Source organism: Grus americana, chromosome 13 (genome assembly GCF_028858705.1).
Source record: "Grus americana isolate bGruAme1 chromosome 13, bGruAme1.mat, whole genome shotgun sequence".
Lineage (NCBI taxonomy): Eukaryota > Metazoa > Chordata > Aves > Gruiformes > Gruidae > Grus > Grus americana.
The window spans coordinates 20,196,309-20,219,842 of record NC_072864.1 but is presented as its reverse complement, the minus strand read 5'-3'; the positions used below and the strand labels follow the sequence as shown (position 1 = coordinate 20,219,842).

Sequence of the window (23,534 nt, the reverse complement as noted above, 5' to 3'; positions counted from 1 at the left end):
AAATACCTTAAATAAATAGTGCTTGCACCTTCCCAACAGGGTTTCCCGGCTGGCAGCGATGCCGGTTATGGAGCAGGACCATGCCGCCCGTGCATGCACGCTGCCTGGCTCGGGATTCCCTTCCTTTCCCTCCAGCTTGCTGTGGTGTAGCCGTAAAATCGGGCAGAACCGTCAACAGCGCTTCCAAGAAATGAATGCAATCAGTAAAAATTGGGCTGGAAAACAAAATCCATTCTGCTTTTTTCACAGAAAGTTCATGGGAGCTGCCTGCTCTGCCCTTCCTCAGGCGGGCTCCTGTAAATCGATATATTAGTAGGTCCTGCTCCTCCGAGCCAGGCTGTGTGTGGGTGCCCATACGGAGCAGAAGGGCACGTTCATCCAGCCAAAGGCAGAAATGCCACGGGGCTTTTTCCTTCCCACGCCAGAGCAGAATCTCTCTGTCTCTGAGCTGCACGGCAGAGGATCCAGGTTTTGTCCTGGTCCTCAGGGCTCGGTCCCCAGGGATGGACAAAGAAACTCCTCCTGGACAGCAGATCCATGCAGCTTTCCAGGCTCTGGCAGAAGGCAAGATCCAACCGACGACAGCAACAAAATTTGTGCCCCCTTTTCTTACTCCCCACTTAGCCTCTCTCTAGCCAGGAGCTTGCTTTGACCCTCATGGCTTGCTTCAGAGCCCTGGAAGTCAGATGGTTTTCCCTACAGCCTCCAGGCTTGGTTCCAGCTTGAAAACCCTTCTGCTAGGAGACCACCCCCCCCATCCACCCCCCAAGTTCCCCCCAAAGCAGCTGAGCCCAACCTCAGGAGCTGTCGCTTAGCAGCTATGCTCTAGCTGCTGGCCTGGCCCACAAATATCTAGATTTCACAAATAAAGCAGGTCAATTTAAGCCATCACAGCCTGCGATAGTCTGACAGCTCCCTCAGGGTCCTTATAAAACTAAGATTTACGCAACCGTTGGACTTGCAATATATTGTAATGCTCTGTAGACCTTTTAAATAGAGCGGTCTGGCCAAGATGCAGCTGGATTTACTCCTGTGCTCAAAAAAAGAGAAGTGTGGCCAAAAAAAGTGAATGCTGACCAACCAAAGGGGTTCCTGAGACTATTTTACTGAAATTATTTCAGTCCAGATGATATGTAAAAGATGGCTTTTTTTAAAAAGAGGGTACCCTTCCCTTCATTTAAGCAGCGAAAGCTCATGACGAACATGCTCTGACATCTCGTAAGCCCTTCATGAAAGCAAAAAGTAGCAGCAGTAAGTTTGTACATTAATTGTGTAATAAAAGGTACCTGAGTTTAGACTTGTACTGTCGGTTCTGCCACACCCGCAAGCGTGTTTATTTAAATCACATCAGCCTTGACTACAAGGACTCGTTAGCACAATAAAATAAACCCAACACAATTCTTTTTTTTTGTCTTGTTGGTAAACTTCAAATCCTTGTTTCTGTTCTGGGTGCGTAATTTTCCACCATTCCCAGTGAGTGCCAGCGGATCTCAGGAGCTTGTCCCGCAAAGACACAAACTGGGGACTGATCAGTTCGGGGAGGAAACTAAAGGACGATGAGGAGCCCTGAAGGATGGAAAACGGGTGCCTGACATGGAGCCCTTGTTGTGAAGTGACAAACATCACCTCTTCGCAGCAGCCAGAGGTCTGAATAAAAATAAAGCGGCTCTATCTGAACTGAGCAGAGTGGGGAGTTGCTTGAGGCTTCCCAGACTGACCTGCTCTGGCCACCATGGCTACCAAAGATTCCCACTGGGCAGCATGGAGAGGGCACCAAAGGACTCGCAGGGGACAGAGAAAGCAGAGTGGTCTCCAGTTTCAAATAGCCAGGTAACTCGCCAAGGTCAGCTCCTGGCTGGGCCTCACAAGCAGCAATGGAAACAGTGGTGAAAGCATTAATATCTCGCCTGACAAAGCTGCGTCACTCCCACCAGTTGCATGTGACGTGCACAAGGCCAAGGAGGAGACTATTTCTTTTTTCCTGGTCCCATTGCATGCTGTAAGTCAAGGTTATAATGCACAGGTGAATCCCCCACGTAACAAAGCTGGTATCTCGACTCTCACAGCTGATGTTTTGGAACAGTAATTCATATTTGTCTCCCTGGATACAGAGAACTGAATAACAACTTGGATTAGCACCACACAGCCTTGCCCTGAGGACTTGCCGTCACTGATGAATAAACCACCACCTCTGCTACTGAGGTCCTCTGCTTTGACATCCCTCCAGGGCAGAATGTGGGATACTTTCCAAGCATCACTTGTGAAAAAACCCACTTCCCTTTCCAGTCCTACACAGGGCAAGCAACCAGCTCATCCTTCTTGGGCAAGAAAGCTGGCTATTTAACACACGGTCACCCAGGCTCTCCTGACGCAAGCAGAGGCTGCTGCCCTTGTTAGGAGCTCCCCAGCACATGGTAAATGAGATCATGGTAACACAATATGGAGTACAGGAATGATCAGCATGAATGCTGTGACTTTGACCTAGTGATGGGAAGAGCAGCGTTTCACTTGATGCCAATCCTACGTCCTTGTCCCCAGCATGCTCCTATGCCTCTTGCCTTTTTTAAGGTCCCCTTTGGCCTTTGTTCTCCACTTCATTTGCTTTTGATGCTGGGAATTCGAGATGTGGCCCAAAACAGGTATTTTTCGAAAGGTGAACATTGATCATTGATACTTTTTCTAGCAAAGGTCAGCTGCAGGAGAGCAACAGCACAATCCTGCACTGCTTGGGACCTGGTCTAGAGGAACACAAAGTGGGGCAAAAGGAGTACCAGCTCAGCTCATCCCTCCTGAGGAGTACCAAAACCATACAAGATGGACAGGATCACATTATCCATACTCAGGAATCCCCGTATCACCAGGAGAACAGATTCAGGGAAACAACTGCCACCTCAGTTAGTGCAACACTGCCAGAGAGCCCTGAGGGTATCGCCACCCCTCCAGCCAGTGAGCAATTCCACAGACCTGTGCCCACAAAATCCTGAAGGCCCTTCAGCCTTTAGAGAAGAACAAGGATTGGTGTTTCAACGCATTGAGCCAGACACTTCTCTGCACAGTAAAAAAGAAAGCCATATGCAACCAAGAGGCAGTAGATAAGCTCAACAGGAACACTTCAACTAGTTAAGAAAATGACAAGTCACTAACTTTAAAGTTTGCCCTGTTTTAGTGGGGTTAGACCAGAGACCTTCAAATGTCTCTTCTGCTCTAAACTGCCTTACTGAACTAAGTCCCAATTTGGGATTTTTCCAAACAGAAGACATGAGGTAACAGGAAAGAGACCAAAGATGCCCTAGGCAAGAAAATGTTTGGCAGATACCTTGGTCTGGTATTGTGTTTTAGCCTCACAAGAGGCAGACACTGCCAAAGCACTCTACAAGGGGTTTCCATCCTACCGGAAAGAAGAAGATACACAGAAAGCAAATCCATAGTGTTGTGCTCCTAGGGAGGGGAAGATGCAGGACTTCACAGGCACAAACCATACCCCGGTGCTTTTGCCAGGAAGCTGATGAACAGTTCATTAGATCATCTCTGGGTCAGATTCAGAGTTTAACAAAAAAACCAAACCAAAACCACAGACTAAGTCAGAAATCACTTTATTGAAAAAAATTTATACAAGAATAGTTAGTGGCAAAAATATTCAAGTGTGATACAGCAACATTATAGACAAGCTCCTTACACATCTCAATTTGAGGCCAATTCATTTACAAACAGCCACTGTTTCCACACAGCTTTCCAGAGACACGTGCTGCATCCCATCACATCAGTGAGTTTCAGCGCAGGGAGCAGAGTCTGTCTTTACATCAACTAAGATTAGCTATGACTGATTTTTCCTGAGAGAAGTATGAAAGGCCCTGTAGAGAATGCTGTTTGCAACGTAAGGCCACCCACCCCAGCTCATTCAAAACACTGACTGAATGCCTGTAACAAGATATTTTGCCAATAAAAATCTTTTAGAAAACCACTATAAAAATGCTATATATATTTCCCCTTTACACAAATAGTACTCTTTAAAAAAATAATCACATTACATTAGAAATTCACACAATATTAACACATTACATCTCTCTGAAATACTCTGTGCAGCAGAAGCCCCATACAGGACCTGGGCAGTTAGACAGACCAGTAGCTCCCTTTTAGTTCTGCTGTCTCTACAACAGCTGCCAAAAATTTGGCCATCGCAGTTTTAGGATTTAGAAAGTAGAAAGCTGCAAGATGGCAAACCAAGCGTTTGTAAATCAGTACCATCCCTTCCCAAGAAGAAAAAACCATCACAGGAATCTTTTGATTAAAAGATATTAGATATTACTTGTTGCTGGTGTCAGTGAGACAATACAGTTTTGACTGTTTCTATGTCAGTTTTTATTTGCAGAGTACCACTTCGTGTGCCAGAGGTACCCGCAGCATCTTTCAGTGATTTCTGGTCTAATAAGAACATACAGCTGAGCCACAGGAGGAGCAAATAAAACCACGTCAGCTTACTTTGTTTCATGAAAAACCACAGTAAGACACCAACAGACACAGGGTTGCGAGCCTGCTGTCTGGAAATAATTGATTGTTCCCTAATTCAGTTTTCAGCAGCCTGGAAGGTGTTGCATAGAAGAGCAATCACTATCTTGCCCCCAACTTTTCCAGGCAAAAGAGTCAAAGCCCCTGCAGCCTTCATACACAACTATGCAGGAAAGGAGTGAATCCCCAGGGACTGAGGGTACTGCCATGTGTGAAACCCACTCTGTATTTGGTGACTTAATCTTCCCAAATTACTCAGCAAGAACTTAGTAACTCTCTGCGTAACCTTGGAGAATACCAGGAGTGGGCTTTACATTTGAGGTTGTACAAATCAGATGATTTGCTTCTTTAAGAAAACAGCAGTTACCCATTCGGACACAGATAGCATAGGGATTTTTTTTTGTTAGGGGGGATTTTTGTTCGCTTTCTTTAACAGAGAGCTGGCAACAGCCAGAGCCCCTCCCTGTACAAAGCGTACAAAGTTATCTCCAGCTAGAGGTCCTAGAGCATAAAGCCCTTTCTCCTGCGTGCATTCATAGGTGAATGGGTCAACATCTATGGGATTCCTCTTTGGATTGACTGGTTGGTCACCATCCATTGCCAGGTCAACGCCATTATTTGGCAGAAAGGAGAGGTTGGGGTTTGAGCCAGTTAGAACAAGAGCCATGGAAATTTTATAAACTTTCTGGTAGCCATTCTTGTCTTGAAAAACACATTTCTTGTCCTTGCCGAAGGATAGCACATGATGTTCAGGAAGGCTAATATAACACTCATAGGGCCCAGCACAAGCAGCTGACTGTTCTTTCATCATCTGATGGACTTTGTGGTATTCAGGGTACATCATTTTGGGGAGCTGGTTAAAAATAAGACCTGGATCACTGACTCGTCTCCGAAAAACATGGATTACTGGAATATTGCAATGGTGAGCAAAGAGAATTGCATCAGCAGCTGTCAGACCAGCACCTACAATCAAGACTGGATCCGACATGATGCCAATGCTGTTGTTCTTCACTGCTTCCTCTAAGGCAGACAGCTTGTGATGGACATAGGAAAGGTTCTCTCCCTTGACCCCAAGCCAAGTAGGACTATCATATGTTCCTGTAGCTAAGACCACATTCTCTGCATAGATGGAAAAGGGCTCTTTATCACCTTTCACAGTTTTGAAAAATCCATCCACCTGGAAGACCTCCATACTTTTCTCATTGAGGCTCCAGAGTGAGTCACAATTCTCCTGCAGATCTTTCTGTGCATGGTTGGAGATGCTCTCTGCACTCACTTTCCTCACAGAGGTCACAACAGTACCACATCTGAAATTCTTCTGCAGTCCTTTCTTCATCACATAGTGTTGGTAATATTGAGCAATGTCTTCTGCTGTGGCTCTGTTGTTTCTGAGGCCTCTGTAATAGAGTACAAAGGTCAAGCAGCAGTTAAGTAAGAGGCTGGAATTTCTCCCCTCTTCCACTGAATGTATCCTAGAGCCATCTATCTTGGCACTACCAGAGAAGACTTATCTAGTTTCACCTGACTCCAGCAAAGTTATTCCTGGTATATAGAGCTAACACTCAGGTCCACAAGCTGTTGGACAGAGGCAGCTTTCTCTAGCATGAATCTCGTCCCTAAGAACATGCTTGCTGATTTATGCCTTCCTCTCACATCTTGCTTCTAATCCATTTTTAACTCCTGCACTTTAACTGTTACACATCTCAAAAGCAGAAGTACCTCAGAGACTGCACAGTAGCTGAGCTGATTATACTTGTCTTTAGGGACGGCAGCAGTAGACACAGAAGTCAGATGACCATGCCTATTCAGAACTCATGGTCACTGTGATCCATCTCTCCAATGGGTGTTGAGAAGGATACATTCCAAGCAGCACTGCAACTTTACCTGAATCACTAAATGCAGAATAGACTTTTACTGGGGGTAGGAGACCGTCCTTTCTTTCACTAGAATCATCCATAACGGATGTGTAGCTACATTCAAGAAGTCCACTCCAAGTTCCCAAATAACCTCCAGATGTTTGCAAGTAATCACATCATAGATATTCTTACCTTCTCTTTTGCTTTAGCCAGTCCTTAAATGGGAGATCTGGGAGTCCCATCCATTCCCCTCTGCTCAGGGTAACCATAGAGCCCTCAATAGACTGGAACAAGAAACACAGTAAAATTACTTAGTTATTTAACGTAAGAAGTGAAATGCAGTTTTGTCATATTTCAATAGGGCACAGATCATGAAATCAGTGATTTTCTCTGATCTGCTTTCACAGATGAAACCATCCATGCTGCCCAAAGAGAGCAACAGACTGGAAATATGTCTTGTGCTTTGCCCCGCCCCCCTTTAAACTTTTCCTTGTCTATATACATAAAATCAGAAGTGGCTGACTGACAGAGGAACTTTAGCCAAATGCCTTGACCAGAGAGGCAATCTTACACCACACAGACCTAAGCGGTTACACTTCAGTTCACATACATGCCAGGCACCTCCAGGAGCATTTCTGCCAAGGACCAGATGGGGGATGGCTCTGTCAGTCTCATGCCACCAAGTGAGGACAGATTCTGCTGTTCCACCAAAGTCTGTGTCTGGACGCTGAAGAGTATCAAACAGAAGAGCCACAGGGCTGTGGGATCGTCCCTCCAAGCCTTCAGACAGATACTCCAAATCCTAAAGAAAGGCAGATCAGATGCTCAAAATGTATGGCCCTGCCAGGCAGCAGACTGCTTGTCACTCCAGTATTTCCAATCAGTGGTTTTGGCGTTGTGAAGCTGATTTACTGGCACACAGACCCTGTTATTACCCAACGACTATCTCAAGGATCTTAGCAGCAATGCTGACATTTCATAGAAGGGACATCTGGACAACTAGAAGTACTTTGCTTAAGGCTCATTCTATCTGTGCACTTTGAAAATTCGTGTGGGATTATCACTTTAATATACCCCTAGGATGCTTTACTATGATGTTATACTGTTTCTCTTTACACAAACCTGGTCCAAAATGGAGACACCTGGTGCCTCTTCCAGTTTCCTCTGAAGAATGGGATGAGGATGAAGAGATTCTCTTTTGAAGTAAGGGATGTAGCCTGACAGCAAATATGAGAGACAGATTCCTGAAGGTCCATTCCCTAAAAAGAGACAATAGAGAAGAATTTATACTCCTGCAGATAGAGCAGCCTTTTGAGAAGCATTTCTAATATCCAGATCAATTCAAAGGATAATACACTGCTGCAGATACAGGGGACTTTCTATTCTAGGTTGACCACTGACCTATTGGATGGAGTTGGGGAAGTTGTTTTACCCATTTATGTCCCCATCTCCTCCTCAGCTGCATCTATTTGCATTGCAAGGTCTTCAGAACTTGCTGAAGAGACATTGAGTTAAGCCAGAGCTTAACTTCGCCTTAAGCTTGAAGTCTCTATCACACTGATGAATTGAGTTATGGCTCATTAATTTCTTTAAAGGTTTAGAAACTGGTCACATACTGACTTGGGGGGGGTTCTCACCTCTCCTGGATGCACATTTCACACCAATGCAGAATAGTTCATTGTACACAGGATACAGAATAAGTTCAGAAATGAGAGCAACTATTCAAGTGAAGGGGAAACAGCTCTGCTCAGTAAGAAATCCCATCTAACAAGGGATATCCGGCAATAGCTGTTTTGACTAATGGTTCTTGAGGACACTTGCAAATGGGAACCAGTCCTACCGTGGTATGGCAGGCAGTGTGTTAAGGAAAAAAGTCTCTCTGCCATGCCAAGGCACCCCACACAGAATATAGCACTTTGAACAGATTGCTGGATGACTGAACTCCTCCTGCTGACCACCCAACAGCCCGTGGAAAAACTTGATATATGTGTCTCCGAAGCCCAGTGACAGTTGGCCATGGAAAGTTTTCACATGGCTGTTCTCCAGGATGTTTAATATTCTACAGTGTCTGCATAACTAGGTGTCAGCCTCTCTGGCTGCTCAGGCTTTGCCGCTCACTAGTATGTGACTAACCATTACATAATGCAGTGATGATGTAGGGGAGGAGAGCTGAAGTGACACAGCAGCCTGCAGCAGGCTGTGATGGCACAGTGCCCGTGCTGTCTGCGTAAGCAACTGGAGCAAAGGTGGCTGCTTAGCGATGTGAGATAGAGGGAGGCTCAGGCTGTAAAGCTAATAGCTAGCAGAGCTATGTGGAGGGCAGTATATGCCACAGCTGGGGCCAAAGTCCCCTGTGCTGAGCAAGGACCAGCAGCTGCAGGGCAGTGTTTGGAATATTCCACTTGCAGGAAAGTTATCTAAAAGCAACAGCAATTAAAAGCTAACTAGACCACAGCTATACTAAGGCTTAACACCTTTCAACTTACTCCTTCGCTTTAGGAAGTACAAGGAGGTACCCAAGGCAAACTTAATCATTTGAGTGTACAACACTCAGCAACACAGACGACTTACTCTGAACCACACCTAAGTTCAATATGGATGGTCACAGCTTCCTCCAGGGCTCAGACTATTCTAGAAGGCAACTGCTTTCATGAGGTTGCCAGCACAGCAGAGGGAGTCCACAGCCTTCTCCGAGCAGAGCCTGGGGAAGTGCTGGAACCTGCGTGCAATGTGCAGCTGCAGTGAAATGGCTGAGCTGCTTCAGTCCAACAGCCTCCTCAGAGTACGCATCTTCACCCCGGTGCTTCTGTGAGGCTTTAGTGATATATCCACACTGGATCCCTGTGTAGGTGTACTAGGGATGTACCAAAATATCCTCTCTCCCACCTGAATACTTGTACAGCTGGGCAGTACAAAGTCACTCTCAGACTAGAACCTGCTGGTAGTAATGTCCTTGTCAAACTTTCTGTTAGCAAGGATTAAGCGTGATTTATGTGGTGCACATAAATGGACTAGCTCTCATGGGGGCTATAAGTTAGATGACAGATAAGGAAGGAACCCAGCTCTACAAGGCATTTAAACACATGCTCAGATGAAAAGGGTGCAACACCTGCACTCAGGCACAGCTCATGATAGGTCACAGAGCGGAAGGCACTGACATCACTGGTGCTTTGCTCCAAGAATCCCCTCACATTACAAAGCTCTTGCAAGACAAGATGGTTACTACATAACCTGCTTTCTAAACTGGTAGAAAACCCACAGCTTTTTACCATTCTATTAAATTCTATTAAATCTATTAAATCTGTATAAAATCAGTGTAGCTGACTTGCATTTTAAAATAAATATGTGAGAAATTGAGAAACTTTAATAGCATTTGAAGCACTTTCTAAACACACACAGTGGGAAAAGAGATCACACAAACCCACCTCCAACTCAAGCTCTACAGAGAATCACTTCACAGCAACTTGATTAACTATCTGTAGTGAAAAGGTTTCAAATCCTTCTAAATATCCAACAGAAAACAAAGACAGGCCCAGCTGAACTGATGCCCAAAAGTTTACCAATTTTTCTGTTGAAAGAGGGGTATGTGTTTTAGTTTGTCAAACACCTGGTTCCCTACCTCCCACGACTTTTAGCGGTCTTTCTCTCAGTACTAGAAAGAGTTCGGCTGTCAGGGAAAGGAGGTAGAAACAGTGGTCTTGCATTTCTGGTTTGAGTAAGAACACATGGAACAAGAGCTGAGGACGGCAAGTCCAAAGCAACAACAGCACTAGAGAAAACAGCAATGCTGGCAAGGGGATAAAAAACCCAAAAAACTTACCTATGATCACTACAGGCAGTGATTTGAACCCACTCTTATTTTGGGGTCTGTTCAATAATGCATACATCTTCCTGTCCGGAAGCATTTATGTCCTGGAGTCTGCCTGTAAAAACAAGCAAGTTTTGAATTATTTGCTTTTTTGACAAAAAGCATGACCTTATAGCCCACAAACCCAGGCTGACCTAGAGTATTATCCTTGCATTGCAGACCATCACATTATACTTCCACACTCAGGACAAGCCTGCTTATCTTTTTCTCCTCCTGCCCACAAAACCAAAGGATGATTCCCTGATTACACCATTAAACAGGGAGAGGACCCTTATCTTTCTCTTCCACACACAAATTCCAGGCCCTCCAGAACAGCTGGCAACTTCAGTAACCTGTGCCTATAATAACTGATGTGTTGCAGCTTGTTAAAGAAAACTTCAATTCTGCCCATACTGTGTAGAAAAATATTATTGCCATAATTGTCATGAACACCTTGTACTTTTTAAATAGACTTGTGCATTTAATAATAATTAGAGCAAACCTCACTCAAGACTCCTGTCCAAAGATTGGAAATCTCTTGGCTGCATTTTCAAATACGTGCCATTCCATCACTAAAGGGGTTTTGATAAATGCTAGTTTAGTGCCTTGAACCTTCTTTCTTAATTTTCCAGAAAACAGAGAGTTTTAGGTCTGAATAAGTAAGTAACAAGTCTTTAAACAAAATATATAACAAATTTATTATCTTGGAGACTAAAGTGTCAGAGTGGTATCTACAAAACTCATTTGATTGTTGCACAGATATTCAATGAACAGCAAATCAAAGTTTTTTGCCATTCCTGCAGGAATCCTAGTATATCAAATAATGACTACTTTAGTTTTCCAGGGAATTCAACTATACTGTCACTAATCTGGAGAAGTTAAAAAGTTATTTTTACCACAGTACAAGTGAAATTTTCAAAATTCAGTATAAGCTTTTAAGGTATTCTACAGAGAACACAGTCCTTTTTAGAAAGATTACTCTCATTTTGGAAAGCTAAGTAAAAATCTACTGAATGGCATGACTTTGTTCAGTAGGGCATGCTTTCCACACCCTTTTCAAGCACAGAAAGACCTTTGGCAAGCACACTGCACGCTCCCATAAGGTCTGGCACATCACTGCCTTTGACACAGATATTGCAGCAAATGTCATCCTACAAGTGTAATGCTCCACTTTAAGCCTGACATTTACATCACCAGCAACTACAGTAATGCAGCAAGACTGTGGTGAATGAATGAACGGCCAGAAAACCACATGTGAGTTTAGGATTTGCAGAATCCCAGGCTTCAGGAGGAGTCTTGCAAATGCATTTGCCTGCAAGGATGTGACAGTTCGTATACACCAATATACAGCCATCGTTGTGCTAGACAGAGCTATTCCAAGAGGACTGGGTTCATCCAAATAGAGGCACATAAGGCTTACAAGTTGTATTGAAAACTAGCAGCTCTGTCCATATTTTTAGATCACGGTTTAGTAACACTGGTTCCCTATTACCACTTAACTGAGCATTAGCCTAAGACTCTCATGCATTTTGCCAGAGAGGGCAAGAACCACTTAAAAGACATAAGAGTCATGCTTTCTAATTTAAGTAATTTCAAGCATCTAGCTTTGAAGGGCGCTGATTTCAAGGAACCTTAGGCTCCCAGTTTATTTGAGACTCAAAGGTAGATGCATACACAACAGAAGATGAACACCCCTTAAGGTTTATTTAACCCAACCCTGGTAGCTGCAGGAGCACAGCTTAACTGCCCAAGTATTTCCCCAGCTTTTTGGGTAGCTTCTACCACAGGAACCAAAGCCTGCACCACCTTCAGCAGATTGTTGTGTGAATTTATCCCCAAATAATTCCCTACCACAAAGCTCCAGAGTTGCAATTGGTAGAAGTCAGCACCAGCACCTGGCATGGCCAGAGACTCCAAGGGAACAGGACACTGGTGTGACCACTAAGGTATTCCCCTCAAACCACTTAAACCACAGTACCTATCTGCAGAGATTTCTTCTCCATGGTAACAAACAGTAACAAACAAATCCCTCTCCATGGCTGTAAATATGCAAGACGACAAGTTCACATGAAGTTTTCCTAGCAGAGTGCACATCTTATTTCTGTGAAACTACTGAGAGTCTGGAAGAGGGAAGCAAGATCTCTGGAAGCAGTCTTCCAGGTTTCTGCTCCATAGCACTCTTGCAGCAGCATGCACAGAAAGACTGTATGCACTCTGTAGACAGTGGTAACCCAGCAACATCCGTGGCATTTTTGCTGGAAGCAAGGACTACTGAACCAACCCAGCACAGCACATGGCAACAGTTCCAGGAGAGCATATAAATAACAATCCTGGAAGCCTGTTTGTAAGACTTGGGCGCAAAGTCATGCCATCGTGTGCCAGCATTTTGCTGGGGGAGCCTGAAGGGGACAAAAAGGCACAAGACAGTAGAAGTTAGCCTGGCAGTCTTGTTTGCTTTAGAGGAAGGTTGCCTTGGCTCCTGGCCATTGCACTATGCCACCCTACCCCACCCTGATACAGAACAAAGCCAGCAGCCAAGGGCTCAGTGATAACACTCTCCTCCACTGCTCTACTTTGACACATGAAAAAGGAGCCTTTGTTTGAATTAAACCAAACCTTAATGGCTAGAGGAACGCAACTGATATTCTGATGAAATATATCCATGCACATTCATGGCCATTTTTAGCCATGGTTTTATTCAGGATCCGGGTTCACAAAACCCCATAATGACCATTTTCGTGCTACACGCTTTGTTTCCTGAAGTTTTGGCACTGGACAATTCTATCAACACAAGATTAACCATCAGAGATGCTTCTGTTTATCCTAGCATGTGTCTACAAATGGAAGAAGTCCCTTCCACATCCTATAGCTGCCATCTTTAATTCACAGTTAATAATTCTTTAAGTAAAAAGTGAACCAGATGCTGAACCTGTTTATAGCTACTCCCATCCTGTAGGCTAAATGTTTGACTTCTAGGGGTAAAACTGAGCTCAGAGCACCTCAGGCATTTCAGTTGCAGGCCAAATGTTCACTTTTCCTGCTATTAGAAGTTGGATTTTTTTTTTTTTTTGCAATCTTAGAATCAAGGGACCACATATACCTTGATAACCTGTACAGCTAATACAGTGTAGCAGATGAAAGCCTGTTCTTGCAGAGACTATTGGAAAGCATACAGGACATTGAAGTTCATTTTGAGTCTATACAGAACTACTTAGCAGCAAGAGAAAGCCTGAGCTAGAAAGAAACCCAAGACTGCACTTCTCACCCTCCTTTTACGTAGAGTAGGCTGCTAGGCACTCACGCTTAGTCGACTTAAGTGACACCGATCCCTGTTTTGGCTCCTGCTTTAGGCTTCCTACTTTAAATGGGTGTCTCTCTCCTCTTCATTTGGGAGCATGCTGCAAGCTCCACAATTTATCTCCTTGCTGCTTCCAAAGTATTTCAGTGTATGTGATGTTACATAATTGTTCTGGCTTGGAAAAGCACCCAGCTCTTTCTGGGCCAAACTCTGCATACCTTCCTGACACAGTCTGAAGCCTAGAGGGACTATAGCTCACAAAGTCGGTCAGCGTGGCCCCTAGTAGTTGCAGGCTGCACAATTGAAACAGGTTTTAAGTGAGTAAAAGAAAAAGCAAAAATGCATTTAGCAAAACAATGACACTGAATGATCTTTAGCAGAAATAAAAAGCCAAGTTACATCAGCCACATCAAGTAGCTCTCCCTATAACATCAATGAGACTTTTGCTCAAGTAAGGACCACCAAGTGTGGCCTCTACAGCACATGGGGAGAGTTCAGAAGAACAGCGCAGTCAGTATATATAAATAATGGAAAAGACTGAAAGAGCTACCATGACACTCAGGTTTAAACAAGAACAATACTAACACAAATGCAACAGTTTTCTTCAGCTTTTCTTCATCAACCCATTCATTTAATCAGCAGTTTTTAAAATTCAACTCATTAATGCTTTTAAAAACCAGAAATCTCAATAGCTTTTACATTTTATACTTGCCTACAAGTTTCAGAAGTTTATTCTTCCCCCTCCACTTGCATTATCACTCTTACATGCCAGGCCAGTTATTCCACAAAGTATGTGGAAAAAATTAATCTCTATAGTACACAAAAATAATACCTTTCTAAAAACACCCCTGTGATATTCATAAAGCAATGTTACAGTATGCTAGACCAAGCTCTCTACATTTACTTACAGCCCTCTTACCTTTACCAGCAGGTCTGATGAGAAGTGAGATCTTTATGAAAATGCCTGTACAGTCAGGAAAGCCAACCAAACTACAAGCCTTGAATCCTGCCTCTGCTCTAAGACAGCTGTTTAAATATAGTACGTTACCAGCACTAAAAGAGGAGAGGAGGAGCTGAAATGAATGGAGGCGGAGCAAGGAAAATTCTTATAAGCATGAGTCAGCAAGAATATTTCCCTTCCCAGCTTGTGAATGAATGATGTAGTGATCTTCCTTAGTAACGTTCAGCTGACTAGATGACTACAGTGAAAGCATGCCTTATAGGAGCCATGCATCACAGAAGTCCTGCATTGAACAAATATCTTCATTTTTAACCCTCAGGGCAAATTAAAACCTGAGACTTCATAAAATGCAATACTTCCTGTGGCAGAACTAGGTTTTTCCTCTGTATTTAAAAGAAAAACTGCTAGTTATAATTACAGGTGGGAATTAGAGCAATAGGATAACACTGTTCGCTTGTTTTAAAGCCAGTGATCTTTTTGGCCACAAAATAACAAGAAAATGTGATTACTTTCTTCCTACTTTGGACAGTCTGTAGTTTTAGTTTAACCTTATTATTATAGCATAGCTGTAGTGGGTCTGAAAATACAGATTTTTTTTCTTCAGTGAGATTAAGTGTTAGAAACCTGTTGCATAGTAGCAGTAAAATGAATCAGACTGCTTCCCATAAAACAACATATCAGGATGTTCATCCAAGGTATCTTACTTCAATTCAGTGGAATAATCGATCAAGCTTGCTAAATTTAAAGTGCCATTAACAAATAAAATAGTTTGTGCCAGAGTGTTCAGTTCAAGTAGTAAGTGCTGTGTATTTTTATCTCTGAGGCCATCTGTTTTAAAGCTACAGTCTCCAGGGAATCAGGAGGACTGCTGATACCCAGTTAAGATGCATACTTCCAACCACATGATATAAAAGAAAAAAACCAGTATAGAATTCCTTCTCATGAACTCTCAAGACCCACATCAAAGTAAGAAACTTATAATCTATTTTAATTCCACCAGACTAAGTTGTTTTAATAAATATGAAGCCATTGTTTCACTTAACTAACAGTGATCCCTCTAAAAATCTGACTCAGTAAATACTTGTCAGACTGAGGGGTGGTTTTTTAAGGTCTCTTTCGAGTTATCTGGGCCTTTATCTAAGGTAGCACTTGCACAGAGCTCTTAAATAACTCATACTGATTTTTTGACAGGAGCAAAGGCTTTTATATGCATTATCCAGATATTTATTGGCAGGTAACAAATGTATCTGTATCAGTCAAGGATAAATTAAGCTTCCAGAGAAATTAAGGCATTTGTTTGGTTAGGTGATTTAAGGCTGTCCTGTTACTAGGTTTTTAAAAAACTTTCTTCAATATATTGCAGTGTTGCATGTCAAACATTTTAGAACAAAGATGTTCAAGTCCATACTTGCTCATGGCATAGATACAAGAGCAAATCGTATGACAGTTTGGCAGGCTTTATAAGCAGTAAAATCAGGAATACTTCCTATGGGTGCAAACCTGCAGAAATAAAGATGTCCTCTATCTACAGGAAAAGGAGATCCTCTCCATTTCACACTAGAAATTGGAAAACTAGAATCTCCATTACCTCTGCAAATAAAGCCAGGGTGTCCTTCCAAAACCACGAGCTCTATTATGTTTTTGCACATAGTACAGTTCTTCACAGGAAAATATTCGTGTACAACAATAACCCACTGTCCTTTATTTGCTTGTACAATAAGACCATTGAATACAGCAATTCGGGGGCTTCTTGTTTTATAGATATCCCAACAAACACATCCCATGGAATATATATCAATATTACTGTTTCTCCTTGTGTACCTTATCTGGAAAGATATAATTCAGCCCAACATTGTCTGCACAAACTTTCCAGAAGAAGAAGTAATTGTGCAATCAGCACTTGGCCTGGCAGTCACCCTTTGACCTACAAATTTATGCAATTCACTTACATTTTCTTCCTGATTTATTACAAGCAGTATCATTCAGATTAGTTAAGTGCTCAAGTAAAAAGCTTATATAAAAGTGCAAAGTCATGCTGGAAATCATCTCTTTTCATAGCTGTCAGAGTGTGCAGTTGACTACCAATACTTTTTTCTTCGCACAAACTGACAAAAATATTTTATCGGTGCACAGATTTAAGGGTCTTTAGAGGAGGTTTTTCTGTAAAAATCTGAAGGTCTCTAAACCACTAGTCTGTAGGCTCATTCATGGAGGTGTATTGCACTACACTCCAGCTGAGATCTGAGGAACTCACATCCCTATCACACAAGTCTGACAAATCTATTTGTACCCTAAGTGGAAACTGTCAATAAAAGGAATTATTTGCAAGGGTTTCTCCTCTGTTCTTTAAACTTTTCCCTTTTAGAAATAAAATACTAAAGCTTAGCCTCTAATGAACATTATCCAGAAAACAGATACTAAGCAAGATTAGCAAGACACCACCAAATGACCTAGCAAAAGCAAAATAATACTTACGTAGCAGCTTGTGAAAAGCTTCTTTCTTTAAAGAGCCTGGGTTTTGGTTTTTTTTTTTTTTTTTACATGAGACCCATAACATTAAGGACTGCCTTCACATAATATGAAGGATCAATTCTATCTTTGTACTTGCAAAACCACTTGTCACAGTGGTAGAGCACTACATTTACTTTTATATGAATGAGTCTTGTCCATAATATAACGGTAGCTAGGCAAGTCATCCCTCATCAGTGTGTAGGGAGGAATTCAAAATACCGCACCACTCATCAGTCCCCACTTGATAAGGTTGTGGCCTGCAGAAGAGGGGGCAGACTTCACCAGTAGTTATTCATTCCACCTTCAGGTCATACTCTGCAGTTCACAGTATCAACACTCCTGGGTGCATTTGTTGCCAAGGTCAGTTAATTTCCCTTCAGGTCAGCCACAATATAGTACTCAGAACTCCAACAAGTTGAGGCTGTTTTACAAAGGTAAAAATTTGAAGAATATACCAGAAAACATGTACAGAGCCATAGCACTCCACAGCTTAAGGAGTAACATTCCTCTGGTGTCAGAGTCCATTGCTGCTACCTCTGCTGCTGACAACTCATGGCAGAACACTTATTATAGTACCTCTCAAGCATCCACCCTCCCCTCTAGCCAGACTTAAGGTGCACCATCACTCTGTGCCAAATCATCGTGACATACCACACCGTTTCACACATTAGACCTTCATGATCTGCTAGTTTTTCATAATTAGAGGAACACTCCCAGTGTGATCCTCCATGGGCCGCAGTAGTGCTTTGATGCTTTGGTGTTTCTTTCAACTATGGTAAAACACAAATATAAAATTCTGCATCTAAGGGAACACTAAGTGCTTCACCCACCCCTCCAGTGCAGATCATTTATCCTAAGGCAGAATCTCAAATTCAAACATTACAAGGCCTGACCAAGTATTTTGGTTCTATATGATCTCCATGCAGTACCTGAAACCCAGCTTCACTCTGCTACTGCCAAAAGCATCTCCACCTTTTTCACAAAGGAAAACTTCCACTTAAACTCTACGTTAGCTTATCCACTAAAACCAGAACCTGCATATTTAATGATAATAAATAGTTTGACATCAATACTGTAACATTCTACCCAGTTTCTTTTTGCTTCAACTAAAAAAATCCACATTTGTCGCCAACACCATAACCTGGACCCATATCAGCAAGATATTCCCTGTAGATGTCCTAGCACCCTTTGAATCAGAAGATGCAAGCTGTGGCCAGGCCACCTCTGACAGCAGCTGGATCTCTGAAGTACATCACTTGCTTTGCTAAGTGACAGAGGTAAAAAAAACCATGGGAAAGCCCAGATAATTGCTAGGCTTGACAGAAAAAAAAAGCAGCTTAGGCAACTTTGACAATAGTGAGACCCAGTTCTACTTGTGACTTCTTACATGTGTTTGTGCTTTCACATGGCTTCCTCTAAAGAAAGATTCTGGCCAGAGCACGTGTCCGAGTTTCCCCTGTCTCTGCCAAGGCCAGTCCTGTCCTGCGTTCACACTTCTTTTTGCAGTGTTTAGGCAGCTGGATCCAACAGAGAGAAGTAAAGGTTCACTGTACCCATTTGTTATTCAAAAGAATATTGACCTCCCAGTCAGATAAATGATTGAAACAGTTTTGTCCCAGTAACCTGAAGATTTAAGTAAAAAGCAAAACCTTACATTTTGCTGGAACTATTTTAAAACAGTGAATTTTGCTTTTCCTCACTCTCAACTCCTTACCTTGAAATCGTTCTCTGTCGGTTTTAAGAGGTTTGTGCTCCTAAATCAATGAGGCCAAACTAAAGATTTTCATCAGCCTTCATTGTCCAGAGGCACCACCCCCTTCTACCACTATGTCTTGAAAACATCTGCTAAAAAATAAACTTGGGATGGTGAGAATCAATCATACTACCCAGGAGGGCTGTGAAGCTCTACTGTCTGCATTCATGCAGTCATCTTTTTGGCTACTCTGCAGTAAAGACTTGTGTGGGCACTCTAGTGTGTACTAAGAATGCCTTATTGGGAGGTCTCATCTTTTCTATCCAGGCTAAAGAAACAATAATGGAGAGCATTAGCAGAGATCTAGCTAGTCTGCATAAACACACTCTGAAAAGATGTTCCTAAGTACAAAGTAGCCTGCTATACTGTGAGATGGCAATGGATATCTTGCAAAAATACAGTCACTCTTGAGTACACAGGTGAAGCATCCATGTAGAGTGCTGGGTGGCTGTGCATGCATTTCCCCTGGTCCCCCTTTGAAAACGGGCCAGGATAACTGTTCTCTCAGATGAGAGTGTACAGGGATGATAGCCAAATCTAGTGTGCTTTCTACTTCCCAGCACATATGCTTCCTTTCACGAACTGGTAGGATGCAAAGAGTTACGAGTCCTTAGGCTCAAGGGACTACAGCCATGCTTCTTTCCCAGAAAGACTGGGCCTCGCAGATTCCTTGTTCCCCAAGTGCAAGATGCAGAGGAAAGCTCGGCTCACACGCACTGCACTCAGACCTCCATTGTGATCTCAACATTGATGTGGTTTGGGGGGAAAAAGTAAACACATGCACTTTCATTTCAAACAAACAGCAGCTATGACCTAGTGAAAGATTAAACTGCACATGAAGCCAGTAGGGAATTTTCCTCTTCTTATCTTAATGTCAATATATTCATAAATATTTACATGAGTTCAGGATAGCAGGATCATTTGAAGACACAGCCTTTAGTTTCTACAATCTTACCATCGGTGTTAAATTATGTTCTTTTAATTTATACTGGCATTTGGCAACTGATAGCTTAATTTAATAAACTGCCATATTATATTATGATGTGCCAGACTGAGAAACTTGGCAAGCATATGCCCAAAAGCAGAAAATATCCCACAAAAACTAATACCCATGGTTTCTTGACTGGAATAACCAATAGAGAAGAAACTTTGAAGTAGTAGGTACAGCCGAACTGTGAGCACTGGGCATCTTTTCTATACATGTTTTCCCTCAAGGAAAAACAGTGATTTCAAATACAAGTGGGTAATTCAAAACTGGAAAAAGAGCATGTAATGCAATGAGCTTAACTCAGTCACACAAAATTTCCTAAAGTGGGCTGCAGAAAGCCTTTGGAGATTCTTGGATTCATTTCCTTGCTACACCTTAAGCCATTCTGCAGCTCTTTAGCCTAACTTTAAGTTTTACTTCCTTCACTTTATCAAGATCAAGAATCACTTAAGATAAAGAATTTAATAGCATTCCTGAAAGGCTTAGAAACATGTACAGCTAAGGGCACCCAGAGCTAATACAGCCAATATAAAATTGACTTCCTTAAAGAAAAATAAGCATTTCTGCAGCAGAGCACAATAGTGTTTAGCTGTGAGCGTTTACAAAGGACTGTGCTAGGGTTATCCTGCAGCTTCCCACCCTCAGAGTTTATTTTCACCATTGTCTGAAGCAGCTGACACTGACTATCAGAGGTTGATTGCTACATCCAGGTCACCAATTCTGATGTTCCTGACTTGCAATGTTTTCTTTCTGCTGTAAATTTAGGAGTGTCTGGGAAATTCTAAAAGATTTTAGCATGCAAGTCCCTTTCTCTTAACAGGGCTTTCATGCACATTGAAAGATTAGCTGATGTGATTATATTCAAGCTACATTTTTCTTAGACCCCAATTTCCCCTCACAGTAGCACTATGTACTGCACCACTGACTGCCAGGAGCAAAATTTAAAGTCCCTTGAACTGTTCCACATAAAACTGGATAAACCAGTATCTTTTTCAAAGACAATCTTATCACTTAGTCACAGTATAACAGTAATGCATTAAAGTGTAACAAAATTATTTCATAGGTCAAGGTTTCTCACCTGTAATTGACAGCTCTGTTTTTAGACTAGTTTAAGGAGGCTGGAACATGAAAGGAGCTGCCACTTGCTGTAAAACAGGATGTGCTATTTTGAAAAACATCCATATATTCCGGGGTCATTTCTGTGGTTTAGGAACATACAGAATATCCTCTATGAACTCTGAAAAGATTTGGCACAGTGAACTTGCAGGAAAGAAAGAGGCAGGGTTTCTGCACAAGAATAAAGCCATTCAGTAACTAATTCCCCAATGCATTTGTTTTAGAAATACCTAGCAATTTGTGTGATTCCACATCTAGCTGACAGTCATCCTTTTTTTTTTTCCCCACATGTCAAAGCTTAAAGCTGAGCATAGGTCAATGAAACAAGTGTGCAATGCTGCTGTAGCAAGAATTATCTTTCAATATATGTATTCAGCATTTAACAGAGTAAGAACCAAAATCCCCTGAAGATCTTGTTCAAGTTGCCTTTTTGGGGAGAAATTTCACTAAAGGTGTCCTCCTTGCTTCTCCTCCCCAGCTGTTGTACCAAAAGCTTACTATTCCTATTTCAAGTGTATTTTTTTTTTGCTTGACTGACTTTAGGTTGTTTGGGGTTTTTTTTTTCCCCCTCAGTGTGTTTTATTTTTTGTCTATCAAGCAGATATTTCTAATGAGATGAGACACTAGTCCTATGCCCTTGCCAATAATTATTCTACAGAGAGAAATAACTTATCTATAATTCGCTCTCATTTTTGACAGCTGTCAGACCAGCTGCAGCATGTCTCAATTTTTCTGTTCTTCCATAGAGAACTTGTGCCAGGCAGGGATGAAAAGGAGGTGGTGTTTCTGGGTCACTAGTCAATATTTGTCTTTATTGTGAAAATGCTAAGTTTGAATCATCAAGCAAAACCTCTACCAAAGAGCCCAAGGACTGTAATATTAAAGTGACCCTTTACCTCAAGGCTGAAGCCACGCAGCAGAGCTGTGACAGCAAAGTACCCAACTTGCTCTGTTTGTCAGTCCAGACTGATACATGCTCAACAGGGCAGGATAGCGTGGCACCGAGGTGACCAGAAGCACAGGTTATCTTTGATATCAGTTCCCTGGGAGCTCTGACCACAGTGTTATCTAAAGCCTTCTTTTGTACTCCTGACACTCTGAAGGTTAACATTTGAGGCTATCAGCACTAACTGCAGATCAGAGCTATCCTGCCATGTCTTGGGAGCTTACGTCCTGGTCTCTGCTGTTGCAGCTTGCTGTGCCTGAACACATGCCCAGGTTGTCACACTAGGTAACTAGAGCTCACTATTTGCGCTGTCTGTAGGGGCACAAACACAAGACAGGCCAGACTGACTCAGAGGGTCCACCCAACCTGGTATCCCATCCTCAGCAGTGGGCATTAGCAGTCACAGAAGAGAACAGGACAAACATGAGATGCTCATCTTGTATCTTCCCCTACCTCCAGGTATTTGCATTCAAACTGGCTGAAATCTGATAAGGTTTATTAATTTGCTAGCACCTTCCTTCCACTTACTTTCAGCTAGTTCCTATTAATTTCACATGTGGCCTCTAGCTCTTGCATTGGGAGGGAGAGTACACAACCACTCCCCTTCCACACCACTCAGCTCTATAGACTTCTATTATATTCATCTTGGTCTTATGACTTATTTCTGATACAGAAACTGTTCTATACCTTCTATCAACCTGGTTTGCCTCCTCTAGACCTTCTCCAGATCTCTCACATGTTGAGATGAGGAAAAACAGCACATCACCTGGTAATCTAAGCACAGATAAATCATAGGATTATGTAGCAACTTTCTGGTTTGGCCTTCATCCTTTACTAGCACTTTATTTGCTTCAGTACCAGTAAGGACCAGTAAAAGCAGACATTTCCACAGGACTATTTATCATGACCTTAGATTCAAGTTCAAGCTAGTCTCTACTCTGAGCTTCCTTGCCTGGACCTGTGCCAGAGTGACACAACACATAGCAATTGTGCAAAAGTGTGAAGTAATATGACAGTACAGAAGCATCGCACAGATTGTTCTTCAAACCAATACAGTCACCCACATGCCTGATAAAAAGCAAAGCGGAGAGCCTTGGAGACTTTCTGGATACTTCTTGTTCACAAAGAAACCTCAACAAAATAACTGAAGGGCAATCTGTGTGTGTGGGAGGAAGCACGTTCTCACCTTGTACTCAGGAGGGAGGTGGCCTTAGGTAAACATAGCAGAGAAGCACGAAGAGCTCATATTGCCCTCTCTTCCCTGGCCTGATCTTGATCTGCTCTTATTCTCTCACCTGGAAGAAAAGCATACATGAAGAGCTTATGCAAAGTCACTCCTAGGTTTGCCTCAGGAGTGGCTGTTATTCATGCGTATTTGAAAGACAAAGTACATGCACTGCCAGTGAATGTACAGAACCCTTAGCTAACCTGGATTAGACAGAGTGGATACTAAGCAGCACCAAGGTAACATGCAGGACTTCTGAAGTACTCCGTACCCTTACTGCAACCAGGAAACATGCAAGGCTGTTGAGCCTGGGAGAGCCAGATCTTCTGTGTGTCTGCTACCCACATTGCAATGTTAAACCCCCTTTTGCTTGCAGGCTTGCTAGAAAAGCAGCCCATTCTGTTAGCCTTCCTTTGAGTTTTGCTTCTCCACTTCAGGCCAAAAATCCCAGCATACACCTAAGTCACTGTTGTACTACATAACATAATTCTCCATCTATTGTCTCTTACTCCATCTTCCGCTGTGGC

The 23,534-nt window shown here is 42.6% G+C and overlaps 1 protein-coding gene across 2 annotated transcripts; it reads right to left on the bottom strand.

The window, feature by feature from the left end:
• Window positions 1–3,577: 3,577 nt before the first annotated feature.
• OSGIN1 (oxidative stress induced growth inhibitor 1) lies at window positions 3,578–22,990 on the bottom strand. Of its 2 annotated transcripts, none has more exons than XM_054840538.1 (6): window positions 22,969–22,990; window positions 10,183–10,285; window positions 7,485–7,621; window positions 6,973–7,164; window positions 6,555–6,646; window positions 3,578–5,903 (listed from the first exon to the last, which is right to left on the bottom strand). In XM_054840538.1, exons 2-6 carry the CDS (start codon window positions 10,265–10,267, stop codon window positions 4,910–4,912), a joined length of 1,500 nt encoding a protein of 499 aa, XP_054696513.1. In that variant the 5' UTR covers window positions 10,268–10,285; window positions 22,969–22,990; the 3' UTR covers window positions 3,578–4,909. The 2 variants fall into 2 exon arrangements, with proteins under 2 accessions (XP_054696513.1, XP_054696512.1); XM_054840537.1 differs by lacking the exon at window positions 22,969–22,990 and adding an exon at window positions 14,427–14,560.
• Between the last annotated feature and the right edge of the window lie 544 nt (window positions 22,991–23,534).

Coding starts and splice junctions, on each gene's coding strand:
- OSGIN1 (XM_054840538.1), bottom strand. CDS start 10,267: ATGCTTCCGGACAGGAAGATGTATGCATTATTGAACAGACCCCAAAAT. Junction 6,647..6,972: donor CTCCTGGAGGTGCCTGGCAT/GTATGTGAACTG, acceptor TTCTTGTTCCAG/TCTATTGAGGGCTCTATGGT. Junction 5,904..6,554: donor TGGCTAAAGCAAAAGAGAAG/GTAAGAATATCT, acceptor ACTCTATTACAG/AGGCCTCAGAAACAACAGAG.